This window comes from Achroia grisella, unplaced genomic scaffold (assembly GCF_030625045.1).
Source record: "Achroia grisella isolate CSIRO2021 unplaced genomic scaffold, CSIRO_AGI_Agris_v1 utg841, whole genome shotgun sequence".
Taxonomy (NCBI): Eukaryota; Metazoa; Arthropoda; class Insecta; order Lepidoptera; family Pyralidae; genus Achroia; species Achroia grisella.
Window position 1 is genome coordinate 207,197 of NW_026713039.1, and position 21,549 is coordinate 228,745.

Here is a 21,549-nt window from a genome sequence, read left to right on the forward strand (position 1 = left end):
GGTTTTGGTGAGCCGAGTCCCACAGTATTCGTGTGCACCCCTTCATAAAGGCGGACGTGGGGGCGTGAGGTCGGACAACCTCCTCGTATGTTCCAGCCATTGGGAGGTTTCCCCATCCTCGTGGATACGTCCGCGGGAAACGGTGGCCGCGCAATGGTTCTGGTACACCCTGATTGGGATAGTAGTAGTTCATTCGGGATATTGCTACTATGTCGGCCGATAGTCCGGCGAAGAGGGGCGATGCAGGCTGGGACAATGGGCCCCGGTGGGGCCCGTCCTGGCAGTTAAGCGTCGCGTTGGTGGCCCGCTCCTGCTATGACTCTACTCTTCTCCGGACGTGGAGAAGGCGCGGTTCTGTGTGGGCGGCAGTCTAAGGTTTAAATCTGCCGTCCATACAAAAGGAGTCGTGATGGGGGGGGAGGCGCATCCCGTATTTCGGTGCGTCTTCCCCACGGTGGACGAATGCAAGAGAACTGGGAAGTGTGTGGAGTGGAAATTGTGTATGTGTAATCTAAATATATATAACTTAAAGGTAACTGACATAGTGATCTATCAACGCATAGCCCAAACCACTGGACGGATCGGGTTGAAATTTGGCATTCAGGTAGATGTTATGATTTAAGAAAGGATATTGATTAATTCTACCCCCAAGAGGATAAAATAGGGGTTGAAAATTTGTATGAAACTTTGTCAATTTTAAACCGATCGGACTGAGACTTTGCATGCATAAAGCTACTATGACTTACCACTCCCAATGGCTGGAGCATCCCCTAAGAAAGGATTTTGATAAATTCCATCCCTAAGGGGATAAAATAGGGGATGAATATTTGTATAAATCTTCTTAGATTTTCGACTGATTGAACTGAAATTAAAAATTGGAGCTACTATGATGAAACCGTTCGCCTAAATAGGATTTTAATAAATTCAATCCCCATGGGGATAAAATAAGGGATGATGCAGGATGTAAATGTATTAGTCTGAACCTATCAGTACCTAATGGAACGAATAAATTAAGCCAACCATAATAATTTTTAGTTCTTTAGGCTACTTTTATTTTAGAAAAAAAGTTCAATTTTACTCGGACGAAGTCGCGGGAACAGCTAGTGTCAACTATAAAAACATGAAAATTGAAAAATACTTTTTTTCCTAATACTTTATTTTTTTCCTAACCAAATGAGTTTTAAATTTTTTTTTTGTCAAAAAAAGTTGGCAACCCTAAGTACGGGCGAGAGGTCTACGGCTTGATGTTAAATGGTGATACAGAAATAAATACAGAACCTGTTCGGAATATTCAATGTTGATTATCATTACATAGTATAAAACAAAATCGTTGTCGCTGTCTGTCCGTCCCTATGAAATCCTGATGATGAAATCCTATCTAAATAATAGAATGCAAGTTGTTGAAATAAATGGTGTAAAGTCTGAGGGAACTAGTATTAAAATGGGTGTTCCTCAGGGCTCTATTCTGGGTCCTTTCTTATTTTTAGTTTAATAAATGATCTTCCTTATATGGTAGAAAAGATAGCTGACATAGTTTTATTTGCTGATGATACTTCATTAGTATTCAAAGTCAATCGACATATTGATGATATGGACGAAGTAAACGGTTCTCTCTCTTATGTTTTAAAATGGTTTATATACAAATAAATAAAATAAAGTGTCTGTTTGTAAGGCCGGTAGATTCAAAAATCGTATTGGACAATAAATCTATTAATTTTGTTGACGATACTGTATTTCTAGTATATTGCATCTCTGTTGCATTTTCTCATATATATCACGACTTAGTTCTGCCGCTTATGAGAAGAATTGACAATTAACAGACGATTAATACTTGTCTATTTTAGCTATTTCCTAGCATTTCGTATGGTATTTTGTACCAAAGCCTGATATAAATACAATATTTACTGAAATACCATCCATTTATGGTATGATCATCTGGATGAATGGCGTTCTTCTCAATACATTTATGAAAATATCATCTATGCCAGAAAGAATATAGACAGTTTCAAAAGAGTTAGTGATTGCACTAAACCACATTGTAACAATAACAAACTGATTTTCCTAAATGTCGTTTGGCTAAAGTTGTAATTCGTTTTATGGCAATTCCGAACAATAAAATACGATATTGTTATAAATCTTCAGAAAAAAGATTTAAATGTCAAATAAAACAGTTCCTTTGCAAAAAAGCTTACTATAAAATTGAAGAATTCGTTAACGATAATAATGTTTTTATAGAAAACCTTTAAATCCATAGACATATCCACTGACAATATTATCTGATTACATTAATAATGAGTGCGTAGCGACTTCTATGTTGATTATCGCATGCCTCTTACTTGTTATACTGTAATTTTTTTTTTATATAATATATAAAAAAAAAACATTTATTCTTGCTCATTCTTCTTGTGATGAATCTGCATTCCGAATGAGTGGTAGAATCAAAATATGACTATATATATTCTTGTAATCTTTATTTGAATAAAGATTATTTCTATTTCTATTTCCTATGTATGCTTAAATCTTTAAAACTATCAAAATAGCGTTTTTTTGATACTCTATTTTTTATTAGGATTAAATATATTACGTGTACACTCGCGAAATCTAGCTAGTAATCTATATACAAATAAATAAAATCAAAGTGTCTGTTTGTAATTGACAGACTCAAATCCACTATTAATGTGCATCTCTGTGCATTTTCTGTCGCATATATCAGTTGTTCTAGGAATTGTTCGGATTAATACCAGCTGTATTTACATACCACCGCCAGAAACTAAAATACCATCCTGATCATCTGGATGAATGGCGGTCTTAAAGTGCGGTTTTTAAAAAGCTTAAAAAATATATGGAATCACAATGGTAAAATATATTATTGAAACCTTCAAGAAAAGAGCTTATTCCTTTTTAAAAGGGCGACAACGTACTCGCAATTCCCCTGGTGTTGCGGGTGCTCATGGGCGGCGGTAATCACTTACCATCAGGTGAGCCGCATGCTCGTTTGTCCCGTGTTATAAAAAAAAAAGTTTCACTAAAACGCGCATCCTTACGAACTTTAGGGCTAGTCTGCAATATCTTATATATATTCTTTTGTCTTTATTTATCAGCTTCAATCAGCCTTCTCGAGGGTGGTGCATATTCGACATCAAAATAGCGAATTTTTTTAATTTTTTTTTTTATTTTATTAATTATTTAACAATTAATTAATACAAATAATTAATGTGACATACTTGTCATAACGTTCTTATAGTATTTACATAATGAATTGTACAACTAAGAACCTAAAATTAAAAATAAAAAAATATAATATGATGACTAAAATATATTATTGTCCCTTTAGGCAAGGTTAGATAGCCATCTTTGAATGGCTAGACTAATTCTTTGTCCAAGGTAGCTGCCAGCTCTTCGGTCTTCTGTGATGTATTGTATTAATTATTTAATTAATTACATCTATAGCGTTCTTATAGTATTGTGTATGAAGTCATAGAAAAATGGATAACTTTCTGTATTTTGTAGGATAGATGGCAAGAGGCGGGGTACTTCTTTTTTATTATATAAACTTATTAAGCCATCTATCAAAATAAGTCTCTGCAAACCAAATGCTGGACATTCCATTATAATATGTTGTAGATCTGCATTTTCTGCTGTACAGTAGTCACAAGTCGAAGAAGATCTCAATTTTATTCTATGCAAATGAGCCGGAAACTGCCCATGTCCCATACGAATTCTATTAATCGTTGTAATGTATCTTCTAGATGGTTCTTTTAATTTGATATGGTTTGGTTTTCCAAAAATTTCTTTCTGTATATCAGCATACCATTTTCCTTTTATTATTTTGGTTTCTGCTCATTTTCTATTCCAATTACTAAACATCCTTCTGTTAATTAATGCATTGTAGTCAGTTATTGGCACTGGCGAGAAATCCAAATGACAATCCAGTTCATTAATCTTAATCATTCTGTCTACAACTTCATTTCCAGTAATACCAGCATGAGATGGAACCCACATGAACTCTATAACTTTGTACAATTTATTATATGTCATGTAACATTTCTCTTATTAAGTAACTGTATAAATTATCTTTGTAGCTTATTTTATAATTACCTAAGCATGTCAATACACTTAGAGAATCCGTTATTATGAGAAATCGTCTTGAATTTTCTATGTCTTGTACATATTTCAAAGCTTTAAAAATTGCATATGCATCCGCTGTGAAAACCGATGAATGTTGATCTAGTACATAGCATTGTCCAGTTTTAGTAGAATAGAATATAATAGAATAGAATAGAAAATCATTTATTCAAATAAACTTACATTGAAGCACTTTTGAAGAGTCATAACATTTTTTTTTAATCTACCGCTCATTCGGAATGCTGTCTCAGCACACATGAAATTTCATATGCACATTCGGTAGATCTGAGAATCGGCTACTATTTATTTTTTATACCCCTAAGTGACACATATTTTTTATTCTTTTAGGACATTTTTTTTATAATGTTGCATTAAAAATACATACAACCCTAAATTTCACCCTTCTATCACCAACCCCTATCTTTTAATAATGATATTAATTTATATGACAAAACAATTTTTGCCGGGACAGATAAAAATATATTAAAAAAAATGTTTGGCTGTATTTCTGTCTGTTTGTTTTTTATACTCTCTGAAACGGCAAACGACCGATTATGACCGATATTTCTTGCTTGTTCTTCTTGTGATGAGACAGCATTCCGAATATGCGGTAGATTAAAAAAAAATGTTATGACTATTCAAAAGTGCTTCAATGTAAGTTTATTTGACTAAATGATTTTCTATTCTATTCTATTCTACTAATTTTAATTTAAAAAAAAATGTTAATCCATTTTTTACCAATTTCTGAAAAGGTTGCAACCCATTTTGACGGGACCTTCGTTCACAGATAGCTAATATTATAATGACTACATTTCTTTTACATGTTTTTTTTATTTAATAATAATAAAAAAAAACACACGGTCGAAGCCGCAGCTAATAGGTAGTCTAAAACGGAATCAAAGAATGGATGCCTCGCAGAAGGCCATTGCTAACTGAACATAATCTACCTAAATACCTTATTAACTTTTTACTTAATCTTTGTACATAAAAATTACGTTGTTTGTCCGCGATGGACTTCTAAACTACTGAACCGATTGCAAATTTGATTTGCACATTGTGTGCAATTTGATCCAACTTGAAAGATAGGATAGCTTACATCTCAATTTATAGTCATAATATTATTTTATACAAGAACCTTAGATACAGCAACGCGTGGCCGAGTCTGCTAGTATTACTTCTAAATATATATAACTGGCATAGTCATGAGACTTTGCATGCATAAAGCTACTATGACGTAGGCATCCCCTAAGAATGGATTTTGATAAATTCCACCCCACAGGGGATAAAATAAAATAATGACATAATTGCCCCAAGTTTTCAAGAATTAGACTCTTTGTTAAACTATGAATTCAAAATCAAAATAGGTAGACTTTGAAATAATAATAATTTATTTATTTGCTCGCTACATGGTAGTTTCGGATCTTATTAACTAATATAAGTACATGACATGCAGCATCCCTTACAGGTATGCGAATGTTTAAATTAAATCATACTCAATTTAAATATATATAACTCAAAGGTGACTGACTGACATAGTGATCTATCAACGCACAGCCCAAACCACTGGACGGATCGGGCTGAAATTTGGCATGCAGGTAGATGTTATGACGTAGGCATCCGCTAAGAAAGGATTTTGATTAATTCTACCCCCAAAGGGATAAAATAGGGGATGAAAGTTCGTATGAAACTTTGTCAATTTTAAACCGATCGGGCTGAGACTTTGCATGCATAAAGCTATGAGACTATGACGTACGCATCCTCTAAGAAAGGATTTTAATAAATTCCACCCCTAAGGGGATACAGCGAGCGGGTTACAGCAACATCTAGTTAACATAGTTAATTTTAAACTTGCGTGTTTAATATACATTATTTAAATTATTAACCGGGTCTTAACTCGAATAATTTTATGGCAAATAAAGGTATTTACCTCTTCGACGTTTCGACCAGGTTGCACTAGCCGTGGTCATGAGCTGACCACGGCTTATTTGTCATAAAATTATTCGTGTTAAGACCCGGTTAATAATTTAAATCTAGTTAACATATTGCGTACTATAACTAACAATTAGATTAAACATTAACTGTGAATGCCTATTTACTCATCTGGTAATATAAACATCTATGTTATGTTAACTCGTAAAGCGTGAGAGATTTAACTAAAGTTCACATACCCATCTACAGTTTGCGCACAGTTAGCGGGGAGACCTCGACAGGTTTAGACATGAAGATCGTGAGTGTTTTATTCCTCTACACTTTGGCAGTTATAAATGTAAGTATAAACAAATCCTTATCTATACATCTATACATATAAATAAAATTGGAGTGTCTGTTTGTAATATTGTAATAACCGTTTTTTACTACATGCATATGAATATAAATACGGTACTTACACCAAAAAACACTTTTTAAAATTTTTGACTGTCTGTCTGTCGGTCTGTTTGTTAAGGCTAATCTCTGAACTGGCTGGACCGATTTTAACGGGATTTTTTTGCAGGTAGCTGATGTAATAGGGAAGAAGATAAAAATAAAGTAAATTCTACGCGGACAAGGTCGCGGGAACAGCTAGTTTAATATATAATTCAAAATGTCTCTATTCATGTAGGTCTATTACAGACTTATGATATGTCAAATCTACCGGCAGTTCGGAATGATTTCGAGATGAGAACTGACAAGAAACTCAGCTCGTATTCTTTTCAAATAAATGTTGTACATGTTTACAATAATACAGATTCATTTTTAAATTAGACATCTAAGCTAATATTATTATATTACTAACTAGCTACTCGCCACGACTTCGCACGGGTGTACATGTATTATATATATATAAACATTCCTCTACAATCACTCTATGTTTTAAAAACCGCTTCAAAATCCGTTGCGTAGTTTTAAAGATTTATAGAGATTTTTATAAAGCCTTTATAGCTCTGTTTTAGTGGGCTTATAAAGGCTTCTTAAGTTTTATGAATAACACCGTTAAGCACACATAGGGACGGACAGACAGCGACAGCGACTTTATTTTGTAGTAAAAAATATAATACAATAACTAAAATATATTATTAAAAGAACTAATATTCTAAACGTGAAAGTTTGTTACTGTATAGATGTTTGTTACTCTTTCACGAAAAAACTACTGAACGGATTTGAATGAAACTTTACAATAATATAGCTTACACATTAGAATAACACATAGGGTATAAATTTCACGCGAGTATAACCGCGGGCGCGGCTAGTGTACCAATAATTTCGTAATCATGTACAAGCTCATTTGAAAAGCTGAGTTTCTTGTCAGTTCTTCTCATCTCGAAATCATTCCGAACTGACGGTAGATTTGACATATCATAAGAGTCTGTAATAGACCTACATGAATAAAGATATTTCGAATTAGATTTGATTATCATCCATGGAATTATACATTTTTTTAATAAAGTTATGTTGATTTGACGCCCTAAGAAAAGATGGATGGATTGTGTTAAAGATGATATGAATAAAAGAAGAGTATGTTCAGATATGACGACCGATAGAGAGCAGTGGAAGAGAATGACATACTGCGCCGACCACAAATAATGGGATAAAGGCAAGGCAATGATGATGTTGATTTTGATTTAAGTATTTATATCAGTTGTCTAATACCCATATCACAAGCTCTGCTTAGCTTAGAACTAGATGGCGCTGTGCTAATTGTCCAGGATTATTATTATTCACGCATGGTGATCAGACTTGACACATTTCTTTTGTCTCATAAAGTTATTTTTTTACAGAATGCCTGGTGTAGTGGTATACCTCAAATAAAACTAAATGATGGCAGGGAAATACCAGGTTTTGGTTTGGGAACATGGCTCGGTATTGCTAAAGGAGTGAGTATGTTTTTTTTTTAAAGAATTTTTTGTCTGTGGCCATCTTGAAATCAGTCGAAGTCTATGAACAGATGTGTTAGAATAGGGTTGTAATGCCCAAATTTAAAAAACCACGATTGAAATTTCAATAAACCAGGACTATCCAGTTTAAAAACAGAACGCAGTAATAGTGTTGCAATATTTATATTAATATGTAGTAAAATTCAAGTAATTAATATAATCAGGTTTTTTATAAAAAGTATTTGATAAAATTATACTGTTGAAAATCAATAATTAAGAGGCGCGCGTATTTTAAAAACCCAGGACGCTGACAAATAACTATTCAGGACTTCGCAGGACACTTCAAAAACTAGGACGCATGTTTTAAAAACCCAGGACGCTAACAAATAACTATTCAGGACTTCGCAGGACACTTCAAAAACTAGGACGCATGTTTTAAAAACCCAGGACGCTAACAAATAACTATTCAGGACTTCGCAGGACACTTCAAAAACTAGGACGCATGTTTTAAAAACCCAGGACGCTAACAAATAACTATTCAGGACTTCGCAGGACACTTCAAAAACTAGGACGCATGTTTTAAAAACCCAGGACGCTAACAAATAACTATTCAGGACTTCGCAGGACACTTCAAAAACTAGGACGCATGTTTTAAAAACCCAGGACGCTAACAAATAACTATTCAGGACTTCGCAGGACACTTCAAAAACTAGGACGCATGTTTTAAAAACCCAGGACGCTAACAAATAACTATTCAGGACTTCGCAGGACACTTCAAAAACTAGGACGCATGTTTTAAAAACCCAGGACGCTAACAAATAACTATTCAGGACTTCGCAGGACACTTCAAAAACTAGGACGCATGTTTTAAAAACCCAGGACGCTAACAAATAACTATTCAGGACTTCGCAGGACACTTCAAAAACTAGGACGCATGTTTTAAAAACCCAGGACGCTAACAAATAACTATTCAGGACTTCCCAAGACACTTCAAAAACTAGGACATGTCCTGAGAAAACAGGACGGTTGACAACTCTATGTTAGGATGCAGAGTCGTAAAAAATTAATAAATAAAAAAAAAATATTAGGCCTCTTAGGGTCCGGTTGCTCAAGATAGACAAGAGAGTTTTTACTTTTTCCTATAACCATAGATAAAAATGACGAAAATCTATACAAACTTTTATCTCCTATTTTATTTTACCCCCGTAAACCATTAGTGCAGTCAAGGTTGCCAGGCTGCTTCATTCCATTATCTATACATCTATACATATAAATAAAATTGGAGTGTCTGTTTGTAATATTGAAATAACCATTTTTTACTACATGCATATGATTATAAACACGGTACATACACCAAAATAAGAATAGAATACAATTTTTAGAATAGAATTTTTATTAACTCGTTTTTACAGTAATAACATAAGAAATACAAGAATAATTTACACATTAAAAAACGGAGTCAATGTGGGCCACAACTCAGCATAATGCTGGAAATAGTTTCCAGCGCTGATTTTCAGTTGGGCCCTCAGTAAAACACTTTTTACAATTTTTGTCTATCTGTCTGTCTGTTTGTTCCGGCTAATCTCTGAAATGGCTGGACCGATTTTGATACGAGTTTTTTGGCATGTAGCTGATGTGATGAGAAGTAACTTAGGCTACTTTTATTTTAGAAAAATAAAGTTAAATTCCACGCGAACGAATCGCGGGAACAGCTAGTCATCCATAAAAAAAATAACAACATATGTAGAATTATCGACTAATAATGTTATGAATATTGTAACCAGGCGCTCTGATACTGATTGTTTATTGAAATAAGATAAACATATATAATATAATTGCTATTAAGTATTAAAAACATCACCTGACCCTGCTTTTATATGTTGTTTTGCCATATTTTAAATCTTATATATAAAATTCTCGTGTCACAGTTTTCGTTCCCATACTCCTCCGAAACGGCTTGACCGATTCTCATGAAATTTTATGAGCGTATTGAGTAGGTCTGAGAATCGGCCAACATCTATTTTTCATCCCCCTAAATGTTCAGGGTAGTCCACCCCTAAATTTTTTTTTTTTATATTTTAGACAACATTTTTAGTTTCTATTATTTTATGACACAACATACAAAAATACATACAATCCTAAATTTTCACCCTTCTATCATCAACCCCTATTTTTTTATAGCGTTATTAATTTATATGGCAAAACAACGTTATCCGGGACCGCTAGTATATATATAAAATGAAGTCGGTTCTGCCGTCTGTACGCTCTTTTAAACTAGCTGTACACGCGACTTCGTCCGCGTGGAATTTAACTTTATCTTTCTAAAATAAAAGTAGCCTAAGTTACTTCTTATCACATCAGCTACATGCCAAAAAAAGTCGCTTTAAAATCGGTCCATCCATTTCAGAGATTAGCCGGAACTAATAGATAGACAAAAATTGTAAAAAATGTTATTTTGGTGTATGTACCGTATTTATATTCATATGCATGTAGTAAGAAACGGTTATATCAATATTACAAACAGACACTACAATTTTATTTATATGTATAAATTAGAACCTAGATGGGAGCAGGGGGGCAGAGGGGCAGGGGGGATCTGGGAGGGGGGCAAGTAGCGGATATAATAAGAAGTAACTTAGGCTACTCTTATTTTAGAAAAATAAAGTTAAATTCCACGCGGACGCAGTCGCGGGAACAGCTAGTATTAAATATACATGTGAAGGATTAGGTATCAGGATGGCGAAACAAAACTATATATAGAAAATTATTTATTTTATCTTAGAACAATTACAATGAATGGTATAGTAAGGTACAAAGGCAAAACAATATACAACTGGATAAATTCATTTTTAAAGACATGTCAAATAAATATAAAAAAGTAATTCATTCTAACAACTCTAAAGAGTTCTGTAACAGTACACCTAACTGATCAAGTTATTTATATTGTACCTGTAGCAAACTCCTTGATAGGTTTTTATACTATTTTTAATTTTTCTAATAATATTCTTTGACATATTCTTTATTGTTCACTTTCTATTATATATCGCTGTCATACTAGTCGCATTTTATTTAATCTCCGTATTTTCCTCATTAAAACCCTCAGCACCTCTCACTCATCAGACACATTTGATACCTCCTCTTCAGTACCTATATAAAATATTTATTCTTTACACCACCTATGGTTGCCTGGTAGGAAATGGTGTTTTTTTTTGTGGTAGATAATGGAATGATGCACCCGCCTGCTCTAACCGTTTACGCTGGCGGGGCACCAGTGGAGGATGATAAGTTGAACATGAGGTCAGGTCAGTTAGCACATCGTAACAAATTCAGTAGCAATTTATCAGGATGGTTTCCAGGGGGAACCGCGTGGAGGTCAACCTGACATGGTACATTGCTAACAATGAGGTCATAAATCCACATTGCTAACAATCACCTTTCCCCCCCTGCCGCGTGGTGTTAAGTCCGCCAAATGTACTGTACCATATATTGTATTGTGTGCATTGAGATTAAATAAAAACTGTGTGTTTATCAGGGACAAGGTCTGGAGCCTGTCAAAGATGACAGCGTCCAGAAAGCAGTGGAGTGGGCCATCGATGCTGGGTACAGACACATCGATACCGCGCGCATTTACGAAACAGAACAGCAGGTAAGGAGAACAGAACAGAACAGAACGTGAAATTAAAAAAAACTTGAAGAATTTTATATTCAAATTCAAATTCAAAATATCTTTATTCATGTAGGTCTATTACAGACTCTTATGGTATGTCAAATCTACAGTCAGTTCGGAATGATATCGAGAAATGAAATGATAAAGAGGAATGATATCGGAATGATATTGAGCTGATATCTAAATATATAACTCAAAGGACTGACTGACATAGTGATCTATCAACGCACAGCCCAAACCACTGGACGAATCGGGCTGAAATTTGGCATGCAGGTAGATGTTATGACGTAGGCATCCGCTAAGAAAGGATTTTGATTAATTCTACCCCCAAGGGGATAAAATAGGGGACGACAGTTTGTATGAAACTTCAATTTTAAACCGATCGGGCTATTAATTAAAGAGAAAAAATATTGCTCTGTGAATGCTGGTGTTCTTCTGCATATCAATGACATGTTACAAGTCAACAACATTCATTGCTATGCGGATGACAGTACCGGAGATGCCTTGTACAGCGGCCATGCTAATATGTCGCAGGCAAAAGTTATAGAGTACCGGAACAAACTTGTGTCCGAAATCGAAACTTCACTCCACCAAGTTTCGGTTTGGGGTCAGGAAAATTGTGTTCAATTCAACCCCAAGAAGACACAAGTTTGCGCGTATCTCCTCAGTTTCAAGACACTCTCCTTGATGTGAAGCCAAATCTCGAGGTCCTTGGCGTTGATATATCCAGTGACGTTCAGTTTTGCGGTCATTTGGAGGACAAGGCTAAAATAGCCTCAAAAAAGCTTGGTGTGCTCAGTAGAGTGAGACGGTATTTCACGGCGGTCCATCGCTTGCAATTATACAAGGCGCAGATTCGGCCGCATATGGAATACTGTTCTCATCTCTGGGCGGGAGCACTTCAAGCAACTTCCATTTGACCGCATTCAGAACCGAGCAGCCAGAATCATTGGTAATCAACGTCTATGTGACAGACCGTGCCCGTGATATATGCGGTAGAAAATGCACAGAGATGCAATATCACGGGGAGTGCTCTGAGGAATTGTTCGGATTAATACCAGCTGCTGAGTTTCACCACCATACCACCCGCCAGAAACTGAAATACCATCCTGATCATCTGGATGAATGGCGGTCTTCCACAGTGCGGTTTTCTAGAAACTTTTTGCCTCGCACAACCACATTGTGGAATCACCTTCCAGCAATGGTATTTCCGAACCGATACGATATTGAAACCTTCAAGAAAAGAGCTTATTCCTTTTTAAAAGGCCGACAACGTACTTGCAATTCCCCTGGTGTTGCGGGTGCTCATGGGCGGCGGTAATCACTTACCATCAGGTGAGCCGCATGCTCGTTTGTCCCCTGTGTTATAAAAAAAAATATTGTAAACACAATTGTGTTATGATATGCAGTGATTGCTTCGAATAAAGGTCGAACATAGGTTATCGTTATATCTAAAGAAACATCCAAGTTATCTAATCGTCATTATTAGTTATTTGTAGGAGGTAATCACATGTAATTACTTCACAAATGCCAGTAGATATTGTCTTTAATTACATACAGATATGTCAGGGGCATCACATGCGTGTGACCTGAGTATATATATACTTTTAAAATCACTAGTATCCTGATGACTTAGGCGTAATGCCGGTTGCTTAGGGAGAGAAACACCTCATCATCATCATCATCATCGCAGCCCGGAAGACGTCCACTGCTGGACATAGGCCTCCCACAAAGATCTCCACGACGATCGGTCCTGCGCTGCTCGCATCCAATGCCTTCCAGCGATCTTGACCAGATCGTCGGTCCACCTTGCTGGAGGCCTTCCCACGCTGCGTCTTCCGGTCCATGGTCGCCACTCGAAGACTTTACTGCCCCAACGGCCATCGAGCTCTTATTTGTTTTTATAATAATATAAACACTTCAACTTTTTCGCTCCAAAACTCCCGCTGCTTACGTTCAATCATCCGTCATCCACTTGTCAATGTCACATAGATTACTTTGGCTCTGGCCTCTGACGTTCCGTTTCAGGTTACATGATATTGACTTTACCATTTTTAATTAATGGTGCGTCACACGATAGTTAACAATACATATAGACTAGCTGTTCCCGCGACTTAGTCCGCGTGGAATTTAACTTTATTTTTCTAAAATAGCAGTATCCTAAGTTACTCCTTATTACATTAGCCACCTGCCAAAAAAAGGTCCCGTCAAAATCGGTCCAGCCATGTCAGAGATTAGCCGGAACAAACAGACTGACAGACAGATAGACAAAAATTATAAAAAAACATTATTTTGGTGTATATACCGTATATATTAATATGCATGTAGTAAAAACGGTTATTTCTATATTACAAACAGACACTCCAATTTTATTTATATGTATAGATAAAATTGGAGTGTCTGTTTGTAATATTGAAAGAATAGAATAGAATAGAAAATAATTTATTCAAATAAACTTACATTGAATCAGTTTTGAATAGTCATCACATTTTTTTTAATCTACCGCTCATTCGGAAAGCTGTCTCATCACAAGAAGAACGAGCAAGAAACTTGCGTGTTGCTTTTTTAAATAATTTTATTCTTACTTTACATTTTTAAGTTTAAGTGTAAAATTTAACCGTTTTTTACTACATGCATATGAATATAAACACGGTACATACACCAAAATAATATTTTTTACAATTTTTGTCTGTCTGTCTGTTTGTTCCGGCTAATCTCTGAAATGTCTGGACCGATTTTGACGGGACTTCTATTGGCAGGTAGCTGATGTAATAAAGAGTAACTTAGGCTACTTTTATTTTAGAAAGATAAAGTTAAATTCCACGCGGACGAAGACGCGTGTATAGCTAGTTTAAAAGAGCGTACAGACGGCGGAACTGACTCCATTTTATATATTACTAGCTGTCCCGGCCGACGTTGTTTTGCCATATAAATTAATAACGCTATAAAAAAATAGGGGTTGATGATAGAAGGGTGAAAATTTAGGATTGCATGTATTTTTGTATGTTGTATCATAAAATAATAGAAACTATAAATGTTGTCCAAAAAATAAAAAATAAAATTTAGGGGTGGACTACCCTTAACATTTAGGGGGATGAAAAATGGATGTTAGCCGATTCTCAGACCTACTCAATACGCTCATGAAATTTCATGAGAATCGGTCAAGCCGTTTCGGAGGAGTATGGCAACGAAAACTGTGACACGAGAATTTTATATATAAGATTTAAAATATGGCAAAACAACATATAAAAGCAGGGTCAGGTGATGTTTTTAATACTTAATAGCAATTATATTATATATGTTTATCTTATTTCAATAAACAATCAGTATCAGAGCGTCTGGTTACAATATTCATAAATACTTTAGAAAAATAATGTATAAAACTTAATAATAAATATATAATCCACGCGGACAAAGTCGCGGGAACAGTTATTATGATATAAAAGCGTACAATCGATAATGCCTTAATAATAGAGTTATAGCTCATCATCATCATTATCATCAGCCCGGAAGACGTGCACTGATGAACAAAGACCTCCCTCCCCCAAAGATCACCACGACGACCGGTCCTGTACGTTATAGCTAGAAGAACTTTATTACCTTTTAATTTTGGTCAATTTGATACCGCCACTTTCACATGTATATATATCCGTCATACTCGTGAACGGGTGCTGCTTGTGGGGACTGGTCTGTTCAGGTTGCGAACACTGATTAGATTTTTTGTTTTTGCAATAGTATATGCTGGTGGTCACACTATTCTCCCAAATTTGAATTTAAATGAATCTGTATTATTGTAAACATGTACAACATTTATTTGAAAAGAATACGAGCTGAGTTTTTTGTCAGTTCTTCTCATTTCGAAATCATTCCGAACTGACGGTAGATTTGACATATCATAAGAGTCTGTAATAGATCTACATGAATAAAGATATTTTGAATTTTGAATTAGATATCTACGAATGAAAGAAATGAATGAAATTGGTGCACCCGTGTCAGAGATTCATAAAAATTTAAATTATCATGTAGGTCATGAATAAATATATTTTGAATTTGAATAAACAGTCGGGCTGTTTATATATTTTTTTTATTTACAGATTGGCGAAGCTATCAAAAAGAAAATTGCAGAGGGCACAGTGAAAAGGGAAGAATTGTTTATTACCACTAAGGTAACGTACCCACAACATTGAATTTAGGTTACGCTTTGTACATACTCGTCTGCTATATACATCAGACCCCTCCGACGGATCCCCCGTCCAATTCAAACGGGGATCGAAATTACGACGGCCTGAGCCGAGGTTCGAACCTAGCGGTGCCCTCAGACTAAAGTCGTATCCGTCAGGCGAGAGTTGGCCTTCAGCCACTCTAAAAGTCCATCCTTTGGTTTGGAGTGCCATCTGCACTTGCCTCTTATCGTCCGGTGAAGCTGTAATGGCCAGCCACTAAAGTCGTATCAGTCAGGCGGGAGTTGGCCTTCGGCCGCTCCATAAGTCCTTCCTTTGGTTTGGAGTGCGATCTGCACTTGCCTCTTATCGTCCGGTGAAGCTGTAATGGCCAGCCACTAAAGTCGTATCCATCAGGCGGGAGTTGGCCTTCAGCCACTCTAAAAGTCCATCCTTTGGTTTGGAGTGCGATCTGCACTTGCCTCTTATCGTCCGGTGAAGCTGTAATGGCCAGCCACTAAAGTCGTATCCGTCAGGCGAGAGTTGGCCTTCAGCCACTCTAAAAGTCCATCCTTTGGTTTGGAGTGCCATCTGCACTTGCCTCTTATCATCCGGTGAAGCTGTAATGGCCAGCCACTAGTGTCGTATCCGTCAGGCGGGAGTTGGCCTTTGGCCGCTCCATAAGTCCTTCCTTTGGTTTGGAGTGCCATCTGCATTTGCCTCTTATCGTCCGGTGAAGCTGTAATGGCCAGCCACTAAAGTCGTATCCATCAGGCGGGAGTTGGCCTCCAGCCACTCTAAAAGTCCTTCCTTTGGTTTGGAGTGCCATCTGCACTTGCCTCTTATCGTCCGGTGAAGCTGTAATGGCCAGCTGTGGCCAACAGCATTACAGTAGTCCGGAAGAAAAGGGTAGATCAGTTTCAGGCATTACAGGCAGCAAAGAGCTTTATAAATTAATCTACATACGTTTTAGGTTTTATGAATTCAGCAAGCTTCTTGTAATGAGTCTGCATTCCGAATGAGTGGTAACATAAAAAATAATGACTATTCAAAAGTGCTTAATATATTTAATAAAGGATATTTTTATTTCTATTTATATATTAGTTTAAAACCATACACTTCGATATTGTCTAAGTTTAAATTGTAATTAAAAAAAAAAGATTATTTTATTATGCCTGTCATTAGAATTTAATTGATTTCATAAATTAGTTTGTAATATTTATTATTGCATTAATTGGTAATTAATAATATAATAATATATATAATAAGATAAATAATAATAAACATAAAGAACCAGATCAAGGTCTCGGACAGTGTGGCTTCAGAGGAGCTTCCTCGCGCGTACACTTAGATTGTGGAATGAACTACCTGCCGAGGTTTTCTCGAGAGACTACAGCATGGAGTTTTTCAAGAAGGGTATATTAAGGTTTCTTAAGGGTCGGTAACAGGTGATACCCCTGGTGTTTCAGGCGTCCATAGGCTACGGTAACCGTTTACCATCAGATGGGCCGTATGCTTGTTTGCCACCATCGTAGTGTAAAAAACGATGTTAATATATTTTTTTTTATAAATAAACTAAAACGATCTTCCGATCGATCCCCCGTCCAATGCAAACGGGGATCGATATTACGACGGCCTGAGCCGAGGTTCGAACTCCTAGCGGTGTCCTCAGACTAAAGTCGTATCCGTCAGGCGGGAGTTGGCCTTCAGCCGCTCCATAAGTCTTTCCTTTGGTTTGGAGTGCCATCTGCACTCGCTCTCTATCGTCCGGTGAAGCTGTAAAGGCCAGCTGCGGACAGCATTAGAGTAGCCCGAAAAAAAAACAAATGATTCTCTTTCGTTGAGTGAGCCGCGTCATTCAGTCGACGAACGTAGAGCGTGCCGGTTGTGTTCTGGATACTGGGATGAATTATAATAATAATAATAATAATAATCTCACGACAATTCACACAGCGCCATCTAGACCCAAGTTAAGCTAGCTAAAGCTTGTGTTATAGGTACTAGACAACTGATACAAATACATAGATAATTTTTTTTTCGTAAATACACACATATTATACATAGAAAATACCCAGACCGATACAAACAATCATACTCATGAATACAAATGTTTGTGCTGTGCGAGGAATCGAACCCGTGACCATCGGACGTAAAGCGGTGTGCTAAACCGCTAGACCACCGAGGTCGTCAAAGATTGATCGTTGAATTGTATTAGAGATGGGTTTGGGGTCCCGGACTTGGTTGAGCCTAGGGGGAAGCTGCAAGTGGTAAGGGTGCAATTTGAAAGGTGTTGCAGGAAATGGGCGCTGCTTGTAGTTTCTTCTCCGCTGGCCGGCTTCAGGTCTGGGTCGTCGGTATATTTAGTGGATCTTACACATGTATAGATAAAATGAGAACCTTGACTTGTTGTTTCACAATGTTTCCCACTGCTTCCAGCTGTGGAATGATGCCCACGCCAGGGACGAGGTGGTGCCTGCACTTCGTCAGTCTCTGAAGGAACTGAACCTGGACTATGTGGACCTTTATTTGATACATTGGCCCCTTGCGCATTTTGTGAGTATATTGTCATGTTTACCGGATATTATAAATACGAAAGGAACTCTCTCTGTAATATTGAAATAACCGTTTTTTACTCAATGCATGTGAATATAAATACGATACATAAACCAAAATAACATTTTTTACAATTTTTATTTGTCTGTCTGTTTGTTCCCGCCAATCTCTGAAATGGCTGGAGCGATTTTGACGGGACTTTTATTGGCAGGCATCTGATGTAACTTACGCTACTTTTATTTTAGTTATTAAATTTTATTTAGTTACTTTAAATTAAAGTTAAATTCCATGCGGACGAAGTTACGGGTACAGCTAGTATAATACAAGATTAATATATTAAAATTTTGATTTAGTTTTTTTTCTCACCTGCATCCCAGTGCCGGATATACTTAAGAGTAAGTAATAGGAATAAACAGAAAAAACACTTAACCAATTTGGTTGCAGACTAACCTGACCTTCGAGATCATAGACTACCTGGACACTTGGGAGGGGATGGTCGAGGCTCAGCAGCTGGGTCTGACCAAGTCCATCGGCGTGTCTAACTTCAATAAGGACCAATTGGAGAGACTCATCTCGAACAGCAAAGTCAAACCTGCTGCCCTGCAAATTGAGGTGAGCACAAATAACTTTTTGTCTTATGGGTGACTAGCTTTTGCCTGTGGCTTCGCTCTCGTTAATTTATTCCCTTAGGGTGAAATTTATCAAAATCCTTTCTTAGGGGATGTCTACATCATAGTAGTTTTATGCATGCAAAGTCTCAGCCCGATCGGTTTAAAATTGACAAAGTTTCATACAAACTTTCATCCCCTATTTTATCCCCTTGGGGGTAGAATTAATCAAAATCCGTTCTGAGCGGATGCCTACGTCATAACATCTACCTGCATGCCAAATTTCAGCCCGATCCGTCCAGTGGTTTGGGCTGTGCGTTGATAGATCACTATGTCAGTCAGTCACCTTTGAGTTATATATATTTAAATTGAGTATGATTTAATTTGAACATTCGCATACCTGTAAGGGATGCTGCATGTCATGTACTTATATTAGTTAATAAGATCCGAAACTACCATGCAGCGAGCAAATAAATAAATTATTATTTTTATTTCAAAGTTGACATATTTTGATTTTAAATTCATAGTTTAACGAATAGTTTCTTACTCATTCTTCTTGTGATGAATCTGCATTCCGAATGAGTGGTAGAATCAAAATATGACTATTCAAAAGTGCTTGTAATGAGTTTATTTGAATAAAGATTATTTCTATTTCTATTTCTAGTCTTAATTCTTGAAAACTTGGGGCAATTGTGTCATTATTATTTAAAAGAGCAACACGCAAGTTTCTTCCTCGTTCTTGTGATGAGACAGCTTTCCGAACGAGCGGTAGATTAAAAAATGTAATGACTATTCAAAAGTGCTTAAATTAAGTTTATTTGAATAAATGATTATCTATTCTATTCTATTCTATTCTATAGTCGGTAAGTATTTGTTAAGACTGATTTTCAGGCGAGAGTAGAGTAGCTATCGGTTATCGTTTGGTAATGGAGTAGGGACTAGACTAGACTAGGGGGCCCCAATCGATTGGGACCCCAGTGGTGAAGAGGGGCCTGAATCCTGTTCCAGTTTCGGCTTGACGTTGAGTTCTGTGACGGTTACAACTTGCCGTCACATGTGACAGCGAGGATCCTATAATTTTTTTTTATAATTTTAGGTTAACCTGAACCTCCAACAATCTGTTCTCCGTGATTACTGCAAGGAGCACAACATCGCAGTCACTGGGTACACACCCTTCGGTTCTTTGTTCCCATCCAAGGCCGCACCCAATGCGCCCCCACCCCGGGTGGATGACCCAGCACTAGTGAAGATCGCCAAGAAATATAACAAAAGTGTACCGCAGATCGCTTTGAGATATCTGGTGAGTGAAAATACTTCAGTTACATAAGTAGTCAGGGCTGTTATTGTAACATGATTATTTACGACTGATTGTGTTTTTATATTTGAACGTAATAAACTAGTGCTGGTTGGTAGTTTGTATTCACACGTTTCGATTTGTAAATGTAAACTTACAAGGATTATTTAAAAGAGCAACACACAAGTGCACCCCTCCGATCGATCCCCCGTCCAATTCAAACGGGGATCGAAATTACGAGGGCCTGAGCCGAGGTTCGAACCCCTAGTGGTGCCCTCAGACTAAAGTCGTATCCGTCAGGCAGCAGTTGGCCTTCAGCCGCTTCATTAGACCTTCCGCGGGTTTGGAGTGCCATCTGCACTCGCCCCCTAATGTCCGGTGAAATATACATCCTATAAATATAAATCTATTAAATAATGAAATGGACATAAATAAAACAATTTCCAACATTTGCAGGTGGATTTAGGCGTGATACCAATACCAAAGTCGACTACCAAGTCCCGTCTAGAACAGAACATCGACGTATTCGACTTCGAGCTGACCCAGCCGGAGAAAGACCTCATGAAGAGCTACGACCGAGGGTACAGGAGCGTGGAGCCCAAAATGTGGATCCAACACCCTGAGTATCCGTTTGAGAAGAATTAAAACTGTTTAAAATTGTTTATTGCAATTTATAAACTTTTTTTTGTGTTTATTTGAGTTTACATTTTTAATAGCTCCAATATGTTTTAGGATATATTAATACAAAATGGAAGTAAATACATATACATACATGTTTAATAATATAATCATTTTAATCTATACATCTATACATATAAATAAAATTGGAGTGTCTGTTTGTAATATTGAAATAACCGTTTTTTACTACATGCATATGAATATAAATACGGTACATGCACCAGAATAACATTCTTTTACAATTTTTGTCTGTCTGTCTGTCTGTTTGTTTGTTCCGGCTAATCTCTGAAATGGCTGGACCGATTTTGACGGGACTTTTTTTCGAAGGTAGCTGATGTAATAAGAAGTCACTTAGGCTACTTTTATTTTAGAAAAACAAAGTTAAATTCCACGCGGACAAAGTCACGGGAACAGCTTTACATACAGCTTAATTCTCATTGCAAAACTTCGGTCGCTGTGAACAGCTCATCTTATGGTAAGGAACACTGAATAGCTCGTTTTAGTCGATTTAGGGAAAGAAAAACAAATATAAAAGCTAAACAGAACAAAAATTCAATCAAACTCTATTGTATTTGGAACAATATATTTTATTGTGTATTTTATTTCCACACAA

The 21,549-nt window shown here is 36.6% G+C and overlaps 1 protein-coding gene across 1 annotated transcript; it reads left to right on the forward strand.

Moving 5' to 3' along the window:
• Positions 1-6,287: 6,287 nt before the first annotated feature.
• LOC131852297 (aldo-keto reductase AKR2E4-like) lies at positions 6,288-21,161 on the forward strand. Its single transcript, XM_059202973.1, has 8 exons — positions 6,288-6,391; positions 7,881-7,976; positions 11,509-11,622; positions 15,738-15,809; positions 18,240-18,356; positions 18,801-18,968; positions 20,061-20,264; positions 20,715-21,161. The coding sequence occupies exons 1-8, from the start codon at positions 6,344-6,346 to the stop codon at positions 20,901-20,903; spliced, it is 1,008 nt and encodes a 335-aa protein (XP_059058956.1). The 5' UTR covers positions 6,288-6,343; the 3' UTR covers positions 20,904-21,161.
• Positions 21,162-21,549: the final 388 nt, after the last annotated feature.